Raw genomic sequence first — 21,227 nt, forward strand, 5'->3', positions numbered from 1 at the left:
TGGAGCCTGTATTTATTAACTAGGCTCCAGTAATTCATAGTGTGGGACAACATAAGGCTTTTGACTCACAATCGGAGTAATTTATCTACTGGAACAAATTGGACAAGTTCATCACTATCAAACTATTCCATTCTTTTTTTACTGGCATTGAGTAGACCACTGGATTTTGTGGTTTATAGCTGTGATATATGCAAGAAGCCTTTTGAAAACGCAGGTGATTTTACCGAGACAGCTGAGAGAAGGCCATTTTTTTGTACCTAGTCCTGCCTGAGATATTAAATAGGACATGATCCTAACAAATAATGCCATGTTACACAGTTGTATCAGAGTGGCAGTTCATTGTTATGTATGTTGAAGTGACCAAACCTTGGATTTGGATGGATTTTTGAGAGTCTATCATCAGCCTTCTAAACCGCATCCCTCTAACAGATAATGAAACAGGTACTGAAGCACATTCTCTCCCCTAAAAGGAACATGTGTGCGTTAGAGGACAATGTTTCCCCCCTAATTTATATGGAATAAATGTTTGTGCTTGTCAAGATTTGTGTTATTCTAATGGCTTATTACTTAAGCACCTGCTTTTTCTTCATATTACCGTTCTTCTGACTTTATATGCAGGCAGTTTCAGAGAGGGTACTCACTCCTCCTCTCCTGTTTAACATACTAACTCATGCAAGTCCTATATCAGCCATTCAAATGTAATTAAATTTCAAGATCCTATGCTAGCCCCTTTACACTTGAGAGAAGCCAGCAGTTACACCAGAGGCATTCAGCTTATCTGAATGCTTTTCTGAAATAACCCACGGTGGTTTTCATGTTCCTGCAAAGCTACTGATCCCCTGTCCAGGAATTTGGTTAATACAAGTCCAAGACTCAAAATTCACTGTATTTTTCGCTCCATAAGACGCGACTAGTTTTTAGAGGGGGAATGCAAGGAAAAAAATATTCTTTAAAGAGAGCGCTGAGGAGAGCCTCCCGCCTGCATTCGCTCCATAAGACGCACCCACATTTCCCCTTACTTTTTAGGAGGGAAAAAGTGTGTCTTATAGAGCAAAAAATACAGTAAATTCTTTCAAGTTTACCAGGTTCGGTTGCTGTGAAAAGGGCCTCTTTGCTGGATTTTTCCCTATCTTACAAGTAATTTCTTTCACGTTTAGAGTACTTGACAAACATTGTCAGACTTGCTGCAACTACTCCCTAAGTTGGAGCTCCATGTATTAATTCCCCCCCTACTTCACACTTAGGAAAGAGCACATTAAGACACAGTAGTAAATGATCATTGTTGCTGGACTGTAATAATTTATTTAATGAAAACAAAGAATCCTCACATGATTTTGCTCATGGTGAACTTGGAAGTATTTAAATTTTGAGTCCTGGACTTGCATTAATGTAGAAATTAACAGAGAAACATCATGGAGATGGAAAAGAACTGTCATGTGGATGCAGCCACTATTTAGTTCCATGAGATAAAGGCTGTGGGGTCATGTCCTAATGGGGCTACGCAAATTAAGATTGCATTTGGTGCAATGTAAAATAGAGAGATTACAAAATTGATAGTTGTCAAGAGGAAGTAGCATGGTCAAAACATTTGCACAGAGGTGAAACAAATCAAACTGTCCTGGGTAGACAGCAAAATACTAAACCTCTGAAAGCAAACCATAATACAGTTCAAAGGAAACTGGAATTTTTAAGGAAATGACTGTTGCCCCTTCAGGTTTATTCTCCAAATTCCAATATAACTTGAAAAAAGGATCATTCTTTAAATGAGCATTCCTGTGGAATTATGCACGTTTCCCATTTGGTAATGCATGGCATCTTCACAGTAGAGTCACATTCTTCATATCGTACGCTTCCTTTTTTCTAAATGACAATCTAAAAAGTAAAAAAAAAGCACAGACAACATTACACATATTGCATACTTAAGAATAGAACCTGCCCTTATTTACCAAAGGTCTGCCTTGTGGCAATCCAAATAAAAGCAATCTCAAAGCTGCATATTATTATTTCTGTAAGGTGGTATTCCTTCCTAAGGTGGTATTCTTTCCTAACACCTTACAATGTGTCAGCAAGTTTTGCTATGCAACTTGTTAGAGCGATAAAACACAAATTTCATTTTAAACATATACACTTGCCTTCATCTGTCTCTTCATCGTTCACTTCCTGGGTTTCTTTCATGGATTGTTTTTGGCCGTACAATTTTTGCACGAGGTCTTCTAGGTTCTGCATTTCAGCCTGCAAACTTCTTTGAAGATCATGGTTGCCATTTAAGAAATCCTTTACAATTTGTATTCTGTTTAAATCCTAAGAGGGGGAGAAATACCTTGTGAGTAAAAAATGTGAAATGAGAACAGGGGGCTGGACTAGATGGGCCTTTGCCAAGATCTTATTTTGTTCTTATTACCACCTCACCAAAAGCATCTCAGGCAAGTAAGTGTTTGATACTGCCTAGAGAGTTTCATAGCAGAAGATGGATCTGAATTTCAGCTGATCACCGCCAACCCAATGCACACAAATTGCTACACCAACCCTGTTCTCTGGTTTGTCTGTTGCTTCTCTCTCTTTCCAATGCTTCTTGCAAGACCTGCAATTCCTAATTATAAAAGGTTTCTATAAAGCAGTAGACAAATGTTTCCATTTGGGTTTTTTTCCTTCTAAAAAAAGCCTTTTTACTATTTTACCTGCAGAACTTGCCACTTCATCTGAAGCTAGAAGTGTATAATCTTTAAAGCTGAAACCAGGAAGCTAATATGAAAAAAAAAGCCACGAGTTACCTGACAGCAGAGCAATGAATGAAGTGAGCGATGTTAGGCATATCAGTGAAGAACAGGAAAATGCAGCATCGGACAAAAATTAATTGTGCCACAATTGTGGTCACCAAGCCCTTTGCTGACTGTACTAAAGTGGCAGGTAAAGGGCAGGACAAGAAACCCATTCAGCTCTAAGACTACATTCCATCCTATATTCATCACTATCAACCAACACAATACAAAGAAGGGAAAAAAGAACACGGCAATGTCTCTCACAATACTAGAAGAGTTCATTAGTTCAGACACTGAGTGGTCTCCAGTTCTCGCCGTTAAAAAAATATATAACCAGTGAATACATGAATAACTTACTTGATTCCATTTATTTAATTACTATGCAAATGGATTTAAGCAGTTCACAAACTAAGAGGGGGATGGAATTTCCTTATATTCAGCATTTAATTCCCTAAACATTCTATTGCATTTATTAATTATGTTTCCACAGACACACGCACACAAAATTCCCAAGGCAATACATGACAGAAACACTTCAAATACATATATTTTGAAGTGGGCTTCAAAAGCTTTTCAGTAGCTGCCTCCCAAGCATGTTGCAGGTTTAGCTATATGCTGCTGCCTGCTCTTTTTTCTGGCAACAGGCTCCTCTGCCTTTACCTCAGGGGGAGGGGGCAAGGTAATTCTGAAGTAACCAACTGATAGTTGTTGAGGGAGCATGAGGCCACTTCAACCAGCAAGATCACAGGGAGCAGGTTGTTCTCTCATGAATGGCAAGATCATGCGCCTTAAGTAACTCTCTGTTGGCATTTGGAGGGAGTTACATAATGTCAACTCTGTGATCAGTGCAAAATTCAAAGCCTTCACAGACTCAAAGTACTTGTGACCTTTACCACAAGGCCTCAAAACTGAGTTGATGGGCATATACGTGCTATAAGTATAATTTACATTCATTGAACACAAAATAAAGAGACGCCAAATGTCAACTTTCAGGTCCCTACGTTCTTGCACAAGCTGAAATTGTTTGCATTGCAAACAAATGAGTAATTCCTTTTTTCACTGAAATACTAGGGGAGGATGGTTTTAAACAGATACGTGTTTCTCCATCATTGATCACCTACAACTAAGCAGACACAAGGAACTATAAAATGGAAGCTCCGCCTGCTCTCCTCAATCTGTCCCTTTGAGTTTGCTAAGTTTCCCCAGTCTTCCATAATCTGCATATGGAGGAGTTACATCCAGGAGTAGAGGAAAAGCTGCTCTTCTACACCTGGATGGCTCACCTCACTGTAAGTAGCTATAACAGGATGGACAGACTTGATCTAAAAGCTGCTGCTTATTTTCTTCAAGAAACAATCTGCCTCTTTCATTTCTCCTCTACCTTTCTTTTTGATTCTTAATAAACTTCATAAAATTTGACTGTTGACGTCTTGGGTACATTTCTGCCAGAGTCAAAAGGACTTCTCCTCTCAGGTGTTTGGACCATTTTTGTGACAAGCTACATCAGGGGTCTGAGAGAGAAAAAGCAGGCTACCTGGGGCTCAGTCAAGGAAGAGCCTTGTAGGCTGGGTGCTCTGTCTGTCTACCCTCCAAAATACCTGCCCTGGACCCCTCAGAAATCACTCCTGCCTGGGGGCCAGAGGGTACAGTTACAGCTTCCTTGGGAGCCTCTGTGCACAACTGGGCTACTCAGTGGAAGGACTCATCCCATTTCCGTTACAGGTGGCGCAATGGGTCAGTGCATCTGGTTATCAACCAAAAGGTTGGTGGTTCAAGCCCACCCAGGGACAGCTGTGAGCAGGAGCCCTGCATTGAGGGAGTAGGACTAGAGAACCCTCAGGTTCCTTCCAGTACTATGATTCTATTTCTGTCCCAGAGGTAACGTAGATCTAAGGTGGCTGAGCAGGTAGCTTCTTTCTCGGAGCAGAGACACATCTGCTAAAACTGAAGGAAAGAAGCTTCACAGAAAAAAAGAGATCACTGTTCTAAATTTCAACACTGAGTAGTAATTTCTGTAGGACCTTTCCTCCATCAAAGCACTCAAGCCAGCTTACATGGGGATCCCTCGTGGCATCCCATCTAGGCACTGACTTGACCCAAAGCCACTTACTGTGAGGCAAGATATCTATATTTGTGTGTTATCAGTCCATGCCCTAGGGGTAGGTTTTAAGCACCCTGGCAAATGTATTCCAGTTGAATTTTAAAGTGAAGCAGTGTTTTCTATTAGGGTACAAATACAATGGAGGTGCTGGGAGCTCAACTGCATGGAACAAGCTTTCCTTCAGCAAGCAATAATCTATTCATCTGAAAAGGTTTATTCCAATAAATTCTGAGGAACCCTCTAAATGGACCCCTCTTATTACACAGACGGACCTACTAGCATCAAACTCTTAAGCATGAGTGCAAGCCTGCTTTTATGTTTTCAAATTAGGTTACCTCTTCTGACATCATTCCTTGTTCTTCCACGAGAAGACTGATTTCATGAAGTCTCTCTTTTATCAGTTCTGCTTCTATTTCACTGATCTGGCTTCGATTCATTTCACCCTCCAATCCATCAAGCTGATCTCCCCCTGGTACATGCACAGCCCAATCAGATGACAGAAGCTATTGGGTTTTAGTAAAAACAAAATGAACATGAAAAGCTATGGGTTTATTGACAAAATAATGACACTTAAGGGCTTCAATGACCCAAAAAGCACAGGATGAAGTTTGAGAAATACAGATGGAACTAGTTACACATTACTTTGGATCCAGTCAATGTTGTTTGTGATATTAGAGATGAGCAACACTATTTGACAATACTGAGGTATGCCAAGTACAGTGGCACCTCGGTTTTTGAACATCTCTGTTGACGAACATTTCGGTTTTCAAACATCATAAACCTGGAAGTAAATTCTTTGGTTTTTGAATATGCTTCCGCTGAGTGCAAGATCCTGAGGCCTAGCTGTTGGCTGTTGCGTTTTAGGCTTTCTAACATTTCAGAACTCGAATGGTCTTTCGGAATGGATTACGTTCGAAAACCGAGGTACCACTGTAGTTTGTGAAACTTACTGGCATTCTGTGGATTTAAAAACATTATACCTTCACTGCAAAAGAACACATTTAAACAATTCCCAGTGGAATCATATGCATGACTACTCAGAAGTAAGCTTCAATGGGACTTATTTCCATAGGCAGTATGGCATAGTAATGAACTACTTTAAAAGAATTTTAAAAATGGTGGTCTGGCTATTCCTCTGCAGCAATGTCCGTGCCATTTACTAATTCTATTTTTAAATAATCTCTTTTTACTTAAATTCTTTACTAAAACAAATGAACTGTTTTGAAACTATGGAAAGTTTCAGAAGCAGATTATGTGATACAGCATAAAAGTCTGCTGAACATTTTTTTTTTTTTAAATTTCAGTAGTGGGCCTAAAATAGATTTTGTATCCTGGCTTTTGTGTTCTCCCACATAGGTACATTATTTAACCAGTTATTATTATTTTTTAAATGCCACATAGCATAATGCCTTTGCCTCCATGCAAGGCTATCTGCCTTGCAGAAGTTTTACCTTTCCATCTATATAACATGCAGATAAAATGCTGTACTATTGTTTTGTTTTGTTTCCCCCCAAAAAATAAACTTTTGATATGGTAATCTCAAGAGGAAAACTAAACTGTATCAATGTGCCCAAAAACCTTGAATCAACAAATTATGAAACAGTCTCAGATATCCTTGATCAAGCACAAAAGCTTTGATTTAGAGTGCAAACCATCTGGATACAGACTGTTGCTTTTCTATATTCAATACTGTGCCTAGCTAAATAAAAATAAAAATGGTGACTAGCAGCCAGCTTATAAGTTGAAAGAATGGCAACTATTACCTTTTCTATCCTTGTACGAGCCATCTGGGCCTCTGGAATGTGTTGGAATTCAGTTAGCAAGTTCTGAACATGATTCCCAAATTCTTTCAGCCAAGAAGAAGAGACTTTCATATCTGAAGAATGCATTAGTTCATTGCGGCACTTAATCACCTAGAGATAAAAACATGAAGCAAAACCAGTAGACTGAAAACTCAGTGAAGGGCAATGGTAAGCAAAAACCAACCCTCAAGTTACAGCCCTGCATTAGGGGTTGCTGACTGAGTGATCTGTTTTCACATCAGAGCCACATATTGTTGTTACTAGAATGGAAATGCCCCATGTGGCGAACACCTTGCCAATGTTTTGTTCCTTGACTGTCTCCTCCTCAGAGGCTGCTACATGATAACCAGCCTTAAGCACTTTATTATATTGCATTTTATACTTGTAGGAATGCACAATTTAAGCTCCATCTGCACTATACATTTAAAGCAGTCTCATAACACTTTAAACAGTTATGGCTTCCCTCAAATAATCTTAGGAACTGTAGTTCGTTAAGGGGGCTGAGAGCTGTTAGGAGGCCCCTATTCCCCTCACACAGCTACAGTTTCCAGATTTCTTGGGAACAGGGATTTATTGTTATACAACTCTGGGAACTGTAGCTCTGTGAGGCGGATAGAGGTCTCTGTAGACAAGACAGGGTGCTTGCCCAAATGGAAGAGGCAGTCACTGATTGCAACCTGGTGAGGGTATTTGTGGAACCCTGCTAAGAAAAGATGTCAATATCAGTAGTTGGATTACCTCTCTGACTTTCTTCTGATCAATGTTACTGAAGTGATCACAGAAGTTGAAAAGGTTTAAGAGTGCAGATGCATCACATTTGTCTGGACCACAAATGTCTGCTTTCCCACGAGGCATGTAAGCCTACACAGCGAAGGAGAACGAATGCAGTTAATGTCTGATTCAGAAGCTATTAGTAACACACTATTTCTAACTGATAGTTATATCAGAACTCGTGTTTATTTAATTGTAGCTTTGTCAAACACTAAAACAGTGGTTTAATTAGCATCTTGTAGCTGTCCTTTTTCTCTTTACAATCCCACTGCATACTCTCGCTAGAGTCCTGCATAGTCATTCCGTACTGTTCCACACCATACAGGAGGACAGAATTTAGAACTTTTCTGATCAGCTACTGTTGGTCAGCCTTAGGCTGCCACTCCCTCTTGAATCCAAAACAAGTTCCACTTTCCATAAGGAAGCACCAAACTTGTAGATGAGACTTTTAGGGTGAGATGTATTGCCTTGCAAAGCTCATCAACATGCTTTTCATCACATGTTGATTGTACTGATTTCTATTTCACAGCATGTCTACATCTTGGAAGCCACAACAAGGCACAGTTTCCCAGAGCACACATCTACACTGTGGGAAGCCACAGTGAAACAGATACATATATGATCACCACACATCAGTTTTAATGGGCTTTCTGTCTTTCCTTGGGAGAGTGGGAGGAAATGGAGGCACTATTTTCTCTAACAGGGCCCAGCAACTCTAATATGGACACAAAATTCAACAGATTTGTTTGCCAACCACAGTCCACAGCTTCATGTGTTGAATATCTGCCTGCTGCGCAGTTGTCACAATCACATAACTTCTGTTGCGAAAGAGAGATGCAACTTCTACATGGTAAAATGCTACTATGAGTTTGTTTGCTCTTACTAACTGAATACAAACTTACAAATGCTGCTTTGGCAAATTCTCAGACTGTTCAAATCCAGAAATAAAGAAGGAATAGAAACCTGAATAAACTCATAGAAGACAAAAGGGGGCAGTAACAAAAGAGGGTAGCAATTGGTTGCCTGGAATTCAGGGCAGCATGAGCTTCTTCTTGCTCCTGAAGCAGTTTCAAAACTAGCTGTATTATACACAGGGCCTTGCAGATATTGCCAGACAACTCCCATCACCCCTGACCACTCGCCACACTGACTGCAACCTATGGGAACTTGTAGTCCAACAATACCTGAAGTGCCACAGCTTCTCTATCCCCGATTTATATCCTACCCTGATGCATGCTGCAAAAGCTGGAGCAGAACATCCATTTTACATACAGGGGCGTAGGAAGGGTGGGCGCCCCAGGTTCCATCATGGAGGGGGGTGACAAATTATCAAGGAACAATTACTGCCCTACTAGGGCGGTTCATAAAAAACTTTTTTTTGAAAATGCCTGCTCCAAAGGTCTTATCTTACTACACTAAGGATTATATAGCTATATATGAAATTTCATGCATATCAGTTAATATCTTGACCCTCCTCCACAAAAATAGCTGTTTACTTGGCCGTTTTCCTATGTCGTGAAGGCTGAAATTTCAATTCAGTGGAGCACTTACTGTTCCCAACCCTAACCCTGCGGAAAGCCATCTAATTAGACTTTAATTTGATTCTGACATGTTTTTAGGAGGTAATTTAATTATTGTTTGATTTTATACCAATGTTATATATCTGATGTTAGCCGCCCTGAGCCTGACTTCAGCCAGGGAGGGCAGGATATAAATAAAAGTTTATTATTATTTATTATTATTCCTTTGTAAGAAAATATGAAATAACGTAAAACCATTTTTGCAGGCAAAAAAAATAAAAAATCAATGGGGGGGTGGCAAGAAATTTTCTGCACCAGGTACCACCTGACCTTCCTACACCTCTGTTTACATAACAGAACTTCCAGGCATTACCTTTGCCAACTCCCATGCATTAGATGGCCAGAGCCAAGGCCTGCAGTTTCCCCAGTGGACTTCCCCATTCTTGTGCGTGTGATGATTCAAAATCTCTTTTTTCCATTCTTTACACAAGGAGCACGCAGGCTGAAACTACAAAGCAAAAGGAACACCAATACAAGTACTGAGTACTGTAATTTAAATCATTGGTTTCAAATTTTTTATCCAAGGGGGTGGGACTCAATTTGGATTGTCCAAGAAATCAAATAATGTCCCCAAAGTCAACAAATTACAATTCAGTAAATAAAAAGGGATTAAAAGGAGTTAGGGATGGGACTGCTTACTGTTGGCAGGAAAGAGGCAGAGATGTTGAGGTTATACGGGTTTACATAGTCGTAGTGTCTCTCTAGTGGGCTTCCAGTTCCTAAGACCCTTTGAGAGATTCCTGCATGTGCACGCTAAGAAAAGCTGGAAATACTCTGGAATTAATGGGAGGAGGGAGAGAAATGCAAATATAAAGTTAAATACTCCCTTTTGTTGCGGTGCTTTGAAACGATTGTGAGCTTTATCCTTTCAAAATGCAAAAGAAGCTGCACAAAAAATGCCGCCAACACAGCAGAATTCAGAGCACTCTTTGCAAGCAGGACTCCTGTGTTTTTAAATGCCACATGTCAAACACAAACTTAACATGTGGAGATGGGTTGGGTAGAATGGCGTCACCGGCTATACTTCTTAAAGGAAATCAGAGCATAACTTAAGATTCCATTCTGTTGCAAAGATGTCCTCTCTATCAAAACAAGTAGAAAGCAAGTTATTTTAATAAGGTGGAATCTAAGTACAGTGGTACCTCAGGTTACATACGCTTCAGGTTACAGACCCCACTAACCCATAAATAGTACCTCGGGTTAAGAACTTTGCTTCAGGATGAGAACAGAAATCGTGCTCCGGCGGCGTGGCGGCAGCAGGAGGCCCCATTAGCTAAAGTGGTGCTTCAGGTTAAGAACAGTTTCAGGTTAAGAATGGACCTCCGGAACGAATTAAGTACTTAACCCGAGGTACCACTGTATACTATTATTTGCCATGTTATGAACTGTCTTGTAAGGGGAAATACCCTGAAAGTAAGCTTAAATTTATTAAATAAATAAAATTAAAATACATCAGGCTAAAAATATTGGGGGAGGTGTGTGTGCTGGCTCCTGTGTCTTTAAAGGCTGAGGCATGCAGAAATTTAACAGGTACAGCTTCCCTTTGATCATGGAGATAAAGCATCACGGAAAGTTGCACCTATTGAATTTCTGACAGATATGAGATGAAGCCCAGCATTATAATGCCAAAGTACCCGTAGAGTGTCAGAACTGAAAACATGTACCACAGTGTTCTTAAGGTTTCCTTTTAAATGTCTGGCCAAAAACATGTATCTTTCCACCACCCCCTTCTTTCTTCTAACTATTATCTCTTTTCTGTCTCTCTGGCAAATCACATACTCTGAATGCAGAGTGAAAGGTTCCTTGAAATTCTGCTGGTTACATAGCATTGGTTAGGCTGAGAAGAGCCAGAGGCAGCTCTTACTCACAAACACTTAAGAATACCGCCATGCACTGAACGTTCATCCAGAGAACATACTGCAATTTGGGGAAAGTAGGGAGATACAGTGGTACCCTGCAAGACGAACGCCTCGGAAGATGAAAAGCTCGCTAGACGAAGGAGTTTTTCGTTTTCTTAGCCGCTTCGCAAGACGCATTTCCCTATGGGCTTGCTTGCGCCTTCCCCTCTCTCCCCGGACCCCTTTTGAACCAAGGGGCGGCAACGGGGAGAAGCGATCTTCTCCCCTCCGCCCCTTGCTTCAAAAGAGGGGGCAGAGGGGAAGGCGCCCCGCCGGACCCCTTTTGAACCAAGGGGCGGCAACAGGGAGAAGTGATTCTCCCCGCTGCCCCTTCCCTTGCTTTAAAACAGGTCCGGGGACAGAGGGGAAGGCGCGCGGCACTTCCCCTCTGTCCCCGGACGGTCTCCATAGGAACGCATTGATTGATTTTCAATGCATTCCTATGGGAAACCGTGCTTCGCAAGATGAAAAACTCGCAAGAAGAAAAAACTTGCGGAACGAATTAATTTCGTCTTGCGAGGCACCACTTTAAATTATTGTTTCAGAGCACAGCAACAAAATGGAGCCATTAACCCTGTCCGTTTGTCTGTTTTTAAAAAATCAATCTATTCCTATGTAGGCCCACTACTCTTTCCTTGTACATGGAGAGTACTGTTTGTAATCAGAGCGATGTGTGGAATGTTTGATATTTCATATGTCCTTGAGGCTGTGTGGGAAGAGAGGTGGCAGAGGCAAGCTTCCCAGCTTCCCAGAACATCACACATTCTCACTGAATCCCTCATTTTCAAAACCCAAATCGACCTCTGGGCAATTCCACTTCTTCCCAACCCACAAGGAAGCAATTCCGTGAATTTTACTCATGATTGAGACATGATGAGAACCTGGGATCATCAGCCTTGTTGTCAATAAATGTTTTGTTCAGTATAGTCCTGTACTGCAGAGTCAGGCCTAAGTATCACAAGCCGTTCCAAAAAGTACCACAAGAGTGGTCAATGAATCATTTTATATCCCGTAACTTTTTTCCTGTGAGGGAAGATATCTGAAGTATCACAGAAGTTGGGCTGTACTTTCTGCTGCTGTTAGTGGCCAGGGCTGTAGCTAGGGTGTGGTGAGGTGGGCCCCTGCCAGGGGCGCAGGAAATGGGGGGGGGAGCACAAAATCGGCTAAAAATATGTCCATAAATATAAATAGTGATTATTGCCTCATAAGAAATGGTTTTAAATAGAGGATGAATTGAATGGGTGGATGGGGTTGGAGGAGAGGCAGAAAGAAAAGCTAATTTGTCCGTGGCTAGGGGGCGCAATCTGGACGGTTCTGCCAGGGGCGCAAAATCACCTAGCTATGGCTCTGATTGTGGCTGAGTCATGCCTGCAAGCAGCTCCATGGGTGGGTACATGAAGCCCACATACGCAGAGACTGCTCCGTGAGGCAAGGCGTTTGCATAAAGTGGCTGTTCCCATGTAGTTCCAGCAATTTCAACCCATGCCAGAAAATTCCCCAAAATTCAAAAAGGGGAAACCTTCACCAGCATGGAGATTCTGTGACGGTAAAAGTTTTGCAGATTGAATTCTTCCAGTCATGTTAGTCATGCAACAAAGCAAAAAGCCACAAACTTCCATCTATCCAGAGCATTTCTGATGCTTTCTTTATAATTCAAATACGAATGGTGCCATTTTGGCATCACTGACTAATTTTACACAAATTGTCAAACAAACTGCCATGATGATGCACAGCATAAGATTATATAGTCCAGTTTTGGAACTTCAGTTATTTAACTGTGAAGTGCTGCCTACCCATTTTTTAAATATAATTTTTGTGCTATAACATTTTGTGAAATAATAATTTGAGTGGTGACATCCTGGCACCCTTGAGCAATTTGAAATCATTGAGATGGCTGCCCAATTAGTTTGGCAGCTTTGCAAAAGAACTGGAAAATACCGCCCACCAAGTATATTTGGAGATCTGGATGACTTGTGTGTCTCTTAGTGGAAGACCCGCCTCCAAAATTCTCTTCCCACTCAAGTCTCAAAGGTATAGGAAAACAAGCACTCCACACACGTCATTTACAGGGTAAGAGCAGTGAAAATATGTAGGAATCAACATAAAAAAATAAATAAAACAGGCAGGATTAGAGACTCCCTTTTGTTGCAGTGCTTTGAAATAATCATTTTCTGGTGACAAGCATAATCATTTCCCAAAATATTTCAAAGCAGCGAGTCACGCTGTCTTCAACTACATCTTTATAAGCGTCAGTTGGGCTTCATTCTTGGCAGGACTCCATACCTTTGGCTTCTATGCAATTTTCTTTGCAACCTTCATAATGGTACCTGGTCATTATCTTAATCTGGTGCTAAGTAAAGCACACCAGCAGCAGTTTTTCAAAACATGAAATTAACTATCCATAGATGTTAAAGTAAGAAGTTCTGATTCAAATAATTCTGTGCAAGTACTCTGAGAGGGCAGGGTCTCTTCATTACGATGTTTTGAAAATCCTGGCCTGTTTCCATTAGTGAAACTGTTTCTCTTTGAAGCCTTGATTGCAGAACAAAGTTCACTGCTATGTATGCGATCAGTGCAATATGTTGTATCAGCTGCTGCACACTAACTTCTCTAATCATTCTCACTTATCTTGCCTGAACGCAACATCATTGTAAGCCTTCAAAACCTCTAAGATTGTTCCTTGTAAGGATTTCATTTGGGGTCTGTGATTAGCAGTTCTACAGATAATATTCCCCTATCAGCTATGATGTTTAGGATTGGGACTGAAGGTGCACATTTTGCCCCAAAATATATGGCACGCCAAAAGCTAAAACCTGGATGTCTTGTTGGATGTGGAATTTAGTTTGATGTACCATTCCAAAGCTTGGCTGCCATCATGCTACTAATGGCATCAAATACATATTTTAAACCCCAAATGAGAAAATCCAATGAGAGATTACGTAATCTGGAACAGAAAAGCAACCCTCTGCCCACCTCCCCTCTGCTGCAAAGCAAAAGTGAAACTGGCAACATGAAACAACTGTGCATTTTTATTAATGATTGTAGGTGCATCAGAGTGGCACTCTAAAAATAAAATTGCTCAGCATCCTTCATGTTTGTGACTAGCATCCCTAATGTTTTAAAAAAATCTAAGAATTAATGGCATTTCTTGGGATTTCTTCCTTCACATCAAAACTAATTTGGCAACCATCTTGAACATTTCAAATTTCTCAAGGATACCAGGTGCCATCACTGCAGCTATTGCTTCACTATAATAGAAGAAAATATTTCAGTATTTCACAATGAAATAACGGAAGTTCTGCAAGCACATTAAAATAAAGAAGCGAGAGAACTGGCCGTATTGCGCTGCCCCTGATCTTATATATAAACAAATGAAATTATTATACATTATAATACATTAAAAGGATAGGAAAACGCGCAGTATGCTGTACAGTACTGTATTATAAAGCAGGCAATCTCTCGCTTTGCAGAAGGGGGCACTGTTCGAAAGAAACAGTTTTGCAGAAAGCGCTTTGGATCCGAGACGAGCCAGAGTTCTTTGTTCTGGCCGAAACTTGCCACGAGCGCGGCGCGTATCTTTCCGCGCGAGAAAGGAGAGATGCGCAACCCTCCCCTGTTTTCCGGTTCAAAATCGTTCCCTCCTCTTTGATTGAGTAAAAGTAGTTTCCCCCCCGGCCCCCCCTTACCCTCCAGATCTCAGGCTGCAAAAACCCTCGGGGGACACTGAAGGTAACCTCTGGGGCGCGCCACGCGCACTTCGGAAAGGGTCGGGTGAACGACGCGCGAGTGTTTGTTTCTCGAGCGCGCTTTTGGCGGGAGAGGGGCGACCAGGCAAAGCGAGGCAGGAGCCTCCTCCGACCTCCGCTTCCCAGAGCGGAGCCTCACCTGCTTGCCTCGAGGGGTGCAGCGCCCGCTGCAGCGGAGGCCCGAGGGGCTGAGGCGCGCGGAGGAGCGCGCGACGAGCTGGCGGTGAAAGGCCTGCACTTGCTCCCCGGCAAAGCGCTGCAGGGCGGCCCGCAAGAGCAGCAGGCTGTGCCCGGCCTTCACCCAGTTCTTGTACTCGGCGCAGTTGAGTCGAGAGGCCAGTTCCGCCAGCGCCATGGCATGCCCGACTCTGCCGCCTTGCGCGCCAGCCTCCAGGGGGCCGGGCTAGAGGCAGCGGAGCCGGCCGCCCTCTGTCCTTCGTTGCCTCAGGGGAGCGCAGGCAGGAGCTGCCGCTCATCCCGAGGTCATCCTGTCAGCTATAGGTTCACACTTGCAGACCCTTTCCTAAGCAACCGTGCAAAAGGTAGGTATCGATTTCCTTGAAACCACACTTTGACTATTTACAACGAGGAAAAATCTTGACCCCTCCCTACCCAAGGGCAGTCATATTTTTCTCCACAGTGTTAGCTTCATAAATAAAATAGTGTACACTTAAGTTAAATTCCAGATGGTAGCCTTTTTAGTCCTTTGCAATGAATATATATATGGTCATCTTAAAGGCTAGCAAATTTATTATGGCATAAGATTTTGTGGAGTACAGTCCACGCCACCAGTTGCGTGAAATTTGAGAAATGTAAAAGGCGAGGTCAGTGGGAAATGAAATTCAGAAAAGTAAACAGTGGTATTACTTACTTTTTTTAGTGGTAATTCGACCTAAAACAGTTCTTGATTCCTCAGAAAAGTCCATCACACCCTCTCTCTCTCTCTCTCTCTCTCTCTATATATATATATATATACAGTGGTGCCCCGCAAGACAAATGCCTCGCTAGACGAAAGGGTTTTCCGTTTTTTGAGTCGCTTCGCAAGACGAATTTCCCTATGGGCTTGCTTCGCAAGACGAAATGTCTTGCGAGTTCTTCCGAGTTTGTTTCCTTTTTCTTAAAGCCGCTAAGCCATTAATAGCCGCTAAGCCGCTAATAGCCGTGCTTCGCAAGACGAAAAAACCGCAAGGCGAAGAGACTCGCGGAACAGCTTAATTTTGTCTTGCGAGGCACCACTGTATTTCAATATATGATCTATATTCTCAGGATACGTTCTTAGGTATTTGTCAGACCATTTGCCACCAGTTTTCAGTTACATACCAGAAACCAACTTCCTGAGGAAGCTTCTATTGGCAATTGAAAAAAAAGACAAACGCAAAAGGGCAGCAAGGTAAAAGTTGATAAAGTATTCCTGGTTTGGATAAATGTAATGGAAGAACTATAACCCATGAGTTACCCACAAAATTGACTGGCCAACCGCATAAATTGAAGTACTAATTAACTCGTGGAATTCACTGTCACAAGATGTGGTGATGGACATTATCTTAAAGAAATCAGAGCTAACCTGTATTTTGCCTATTAATAACTATAATGTAACCTCCAAATACAGTTATTACTGATATTAAACAAGGTTTGATTTTCTTTAGCTTCCATAAACACGCTTTATAAAAGTTGTCATGTTTCCTTAAATGTTCTAGTGTTTTGTGTCCTCAATTATCAATGTTCTACTGATATGGAAGCTGTTAAATTGCCCCCACTTACTACCACATGGGAATCTTTTAACATGCATTAACTTACCACTTGGGATTGTCATGTGGAATTGCCATGCCAGCACCAGATGTCTCTGTGGCTGCTGGTGGTGAACAGGGGAAGACTATGTAATGTTGCCATTCCATGTGGCAAGCTACTCTACAAGGTACAACTGCCAAGTGGGAGATTTCCCCCAGAGGCTGTTTCAAGCGGCTTCCATGCAGCACTTTCAATGTGAAGAATAGTCAGAATTCAGAGAACAACCTTAGCTACTGCTTTAGTTGAGTACACTTATTGGGTCTTTCCCGTTTTCCCTCTCCATATGCATGAAAGTAAGTCCCTCCATTAAAAACTGCTTCTGCTACATCCCCGAGTTTCAAAGTCAATTGCTGTGCAGCACAGAATGCCGCCCTCGCTCTCAAAAGGCCTACTGAACTTGTTTCAGAGTGCTTCAGGAACTTGCCTTAAATCAGGTATGAAGATCTGCAAAATCATACCACTTACTGCTTGCTCAATCCAACTTTAAGAGATATTAAACTACTGTACTTGAGAAGGAACTGTCAATTTCCTACTTCTAAATTTGGTGCACTATGTTGAGCTTTTAAGGCAGTGACGAACTACCCAAAAACAGCCCCATAAGCAAGCAATCTGGCATTATTTTTTCACATATAAAAATGAAACATTTTTAAAGCAAACACACAAACATTTTTTTTAAATCTAGTTTATTAAATATTGCTTTTGGGGGGACATGTTTACAACAAGCCCAGATTTAAATGTAAGGATTCAAAGCAGTCATATTAAAATACAGTTTCAATATAAAGTTTGTCACAGTTTTACAGTATTCAAAAAATGACAGACCTGCCTTTAAAAAAAGACTATTACACCAAGACATAAGAAAAAACATTTAAATAAACAAATTTTGGCATTTTCATAATCTTTGTAGTATAAAACAGAATATTAACTCTATTTACTGGCAAGCGGATACATAAATCTATTACTTTGAAATGTCTCCGTAAAACATCATACAGAGTGCTGTACAAAAAGTCTGATGAAAGTGCATCCCTGAAAGTGGGCCAATCCATTGTATTAGCTCTTTTTAAAATGTGACACGTGAAAATGTCTCTTCCATTTTATATAAGTGAAGGCTTATTTCAGAGAAATGTTTTTGCCTCTTCATCTCATTTTTACCCTTTGCTTAAAAATAGCCTATGGACGCCCACCAGGGGGCAGTGTAAGGTTAGCCATTAAATCACGAACAGCTGCAAAGATTGTACATTCACCTAGAACAAGGGAAAGAAACACAAGTTAGCTGGAGAAAAAACAAGCTGGGTTATGGCAAGTGATAAACTTAATCAAATGCATTTCAGTTTTTGTCACAAGGCACGCCACAACTCAAACTTTTGTAAATAGGTAATTACAACCAGGTGCAACCGTAATAAAATAACTTCAACGTTAAGCAAGTTTGCTTTATTCTAACCTATTGGAAATAGTGTAGCCAGCTTGGGTGGAAAATACAAATCAACATGTTGATAAGGTGCAGTTTGCCCACTCAACCACAACTGGACTGTTAGGAGTCTCCAAATGCAGCAAAAAACCCAAGAGTGGTGCAGAATGTTGGTCTTGGGCCAAGGAGACCTGGATTCAAAACCCTGCCTCATATGGCATTGGGTGAGTGCCTATTTCTCAGCCCAGCAGAGTTCATACAACACCCCCCAACATGTGCTACCCTCAGCTCCTTGGAGGAAAGGAGGGATGCAAAGCTGACTGATAACCAAACTTCCTTGTCAATAAAGACTCGGAGACAAAGATAATTGTCCAGTTCAAAAGTAACAGCTCAGCCAGTATCTCCTGATAGGCAAATACAATCACAGCAAGCTAAGCTATACTGCTGGTGTTGGAGCTGGTTTGTTGGTGCTGCTGTGGACACTTCTAAGGATTAGGAATCTTGAGGAGGATTTGATTTTACAGGAATGCTCTAATAGACAATAGGTTACTTACATGTGCATTGCGCTTCCACTTACAATTTCAGAATGACAAAGCAGTGAAAAGTAGCCATGAAGTCTTCTCTAAACTTCAGTTTAGATGGCATACGTTATTATTTTTATGCCATTATATTTTAGAGTAATGGAACAAAACTGCAAATGCCAATTCCAATAACTCCCCCCTCCCTTTCAATAAAGCCCCATGGCCCTGTGTAGTAAAGCCTGATGACAAAATGCCTCACTGGCAAAGATGACGCTTGTTTAGTTATGTATAGAAGCTATACCTGCATTTCCCTCCCACAATAGTCAGTGCCAAGGTAGCTGAAAGTTGCTCTTTGGAGCATGCATGAATTATGGGTGGCATGCACGATATTCCAACTGCTAGTGACACGCAGCATGGATGTTGAATAACTCACCTTGAACCTTACTGCCCAGGTAGAAACACAAGGCTAACCCCTCCCAACATCGCAGTTACCTCAGTGACGATCAGGGGTTCAGGATGGAGTGTTGCCAAAAGTAAAGGCAAGCATTTGAAGAGGCAGACACACATACCACATCAATCCTATAAGCTGCTTCAATGTAGTCAAATGGTATGCGTATCCACACAGTGCAGTCTCAGAATCAGTGTTCATGTCTATGCTATAACACTACACTAAGAATATGCTGGCACTTTTTTAAAAAAACAACCCTAAACTAATGTAATGCTTTTTATTGTTAAACCAAGAACCAGTAAGCAACAAATATATCCTTTGAGGGGAGAAAATCTTCCACTGAAGAAGTTAGTGTCTTGGGTAAAAATATCATACCCAAGAATAAAACTGTTAAAAAAATCACTTTTCAAAAGTTTCTAACACTTTTATTAAAGGAAAAGTGAAACTGAATACAAAAGTTTCTCACAGAAACAAAGCAGGCAGCATAAATAAGAGAGAAGATACAGTCAAGGCAAGATGTTAGTCATGAGATACAGAAAGTATAAGCCAGAGCTGTAAGGTGATACTTTATGGAATAATTTATAAGTAGTTCCATCTTCCTGGACCCCAGGCTTTCCTCAGAGGAGTACAATTGAGAACAAGACAGGTAGTAAAACCTTGTAACAGTAAAATTACAAGAAATGGGAAGACATTCCTACAGTGCAAGATGACTTAACAAGCACTAGTTTTCACAGAAATATATACACAGTGCTCACATGACAAAAGTTAAAATCGTGTCGCTGTGACTACAGTAGTATGAGCCAAGTCATTAAGTGCATTACACTTCCTTGGTCAGTGTCATAAAGTCCATGTTGTGTCAATAATAAAACCCTTCTGGCACCACAGAGAGGTATATATTCAACAATTTATCACTAACATGCAGTAATCCGAAGCCAGGTCTTATGAGGTCAGTTTTCAGGAAACCAAAAAAAAAAAAGGCAAAGCAACACTGGTGGTAAAGTGAAATTTAAAAACTTTAAAAGGTTGGACTCTGTCCATTCAAGCATGCAGAAGTTTTGACCTACTGGACATGTACAGTACCTGGTCGTGGTGAATTCAGTTCTGCAAACCTCTTTAGAATATTGCTAACCATCAAGGGAGCAGCAACTGAAGAGTTCTGCTGTCTGGGGATGTCTGCCTGTTGTGTCGTACCTGAAGCCATATCATAAATGATGGGGACTATTATGCTCATGGCTTCCTGTGAAACTGTAGTCTTCTGTGTTAGCTGAAGCTGTGAACACAATAGAATATACAAAAAGTAATCACAGCAATCTTGCAATATACCTTTGATGTAGATATGGCAACATCACATGAGTTAAGGCATGGTCTTTATTACTGTGCCAGTTTGAATGCATTCCTTAGCTCAAGAGGAAAAATGAAAGCCAATATACGACCGACACAAATTAGTTATCCGAACTTAAATCAGAACCGTTTCAAACTGACAGCTAAACCAAAGTGCACCAAAAGTCCTAGTGCAGCTTGAAATGCCCTAATTTCCCTACTGGGCATTCAGGAGTAATATATGAACACAATTTTTTACAATCCAAATTGCTTTGTAGTACAAAAGGGAAACTGGGAGATTTAGAAATGAGCACTATGTACTGTCCAATTTTTCTTTAAAGAATTTTGGAATGGTGATATTCCAAAAAGTAAGATTATCTTCACCATCCATCCTATTTCAATGTCAGCTGGGTTTTTTAAATCCTAAGTGTTCACTTTAAACACACTGGCAATTACATAAACTGCTTATCAAAATGGGTCTACATAACCATTTCCACACATGCAAACTTTCAAAGCTACATATTATAGAAAAAGTAGGTGCCTTTTACATGGAATATGTGAAAAGAAATGCTAGCATAAATCAAATATAGTGCCCTATTTGTAAAGAAATTGACTGTGGGACTAATTGCAAAGAGTCATGTGTTAGTCACGGCCACTTATAGCAGAAGCAGCAACTTCCGCATTTAAGTTAGTCATCCTTAACCCAAATTGAAGCAATGGAACATGTTGAAATGTTATATTGGTTTCATATATTGTTATTGGCATCCGTCTTGAGAGATAATGGAGTGCACCTCCGGGGGTGAAGTCAAACCACTGTGTTAGTAGTACCCTGGGGCACAAGCCTGGGCAGTGTGTGTGTGTGTGTGTGTGTGTGTGTGTGTGTAGGTCCTGGGCTGCCCAGACGACAAAATCCCTCCTCTTGGCATACTGATGTGGTCCAAAGAGAAGCAGAGCAATATGTCTGGAACCAGCTTGGCTGCAGGAGTTGCCAGAAGGAAGGCATACAAGATGTCATCCAACCGTCTTATGGACTCCACTCCGGATTTGTGTAGGGTTTACTCCTTAGCCTGTCCTTCTGAGGATATCCC

General features: G+C 41.2%; 2 protein-coding genes across 6 annotated transcripts in view; both read right to left on the reverse strand.

Annotated features, from left to right (window-relative positions):
- Positions 1 to 1,684: 1,684 nt before the first annotated feature.
- Positions 1,685 to 15,178, reverse strand: LOC308589804 (uncharacterized protein CXorf38). 2 transcript variants are annotated; one of them, XM_081199241.1, is made up of 6 exons: positions 14,797 to 15,178; positions 9,327 to 9,461; positions 7,401 to 7,523; positions 6,624 to 6,773; positions 5,196 to 5,363; positions 1,685 to 2,301 (listed from the first exon to the last, which is right to left on the reverse strand). In XM_081199241.1, the coding sequence occupies exons 1-6, from the start codon at positions 15,010 to 15,012 to the stop codon at positions 2,110 to 2,112; spliced, it is 984 nt and encodes a 327-aa protein (XP_081055367.1). In that variant the 5' UTR covers positions 15,013 to 15,178; the 3' UTR covers positions 1,685 to 2,109. The 2 variants fall into 2 exon arrangements, with proteins under 2 accessions (XP_081055367.1, XP_081055368.1); XM_081199242.1 differs by lacking the exon at positions 9,327 to 9,461.
- Positions 15,179 to 17,118: 1,940 nt separating this feature from the next.
- Positions 17,119 to 21,227, reverse strand: part of MED14 (mediator complex subunit 14) — a 39,027-nt gene continuing 34,918 nt past the window's right edge. For 3 of the 4 annotated variants that reach the window (XM_081199239.1, XM_081199238.1, XM_081199236.1), the window contains 2 exons: positions 19,900 to 20,089; positions 17,119 to 17,686 (listed from right to left, as the gene is read on the reverse strand). In XM_081199239.1, the coding sequence (XP_081055365.1) occupies positions 17,613 to 17,686; positions 19,900 to 20,089 (264 nt within the window). In that variant the 3' untranslated portion in view covers positions 17,119 to 17,612. The remainder of the gene's footprint in view (positions 17,687 to 19,899; positions 20,090 to 21,227) is intronic. The other variant, XM_081199237.1, reaches the window with a different exon arrangement.

This window comes from Podarcis bocagei, assembly GCF_964188305.1.
Source record: "Podarcis bocagei genome assembly, chromosome: 6".
Taxonomy (NCBI): Eukaryota; Metazoa; Chordata; class Lepidosauria; order Squamata; family Lacertidae; genus Podarcis; species Podarcis bocagei.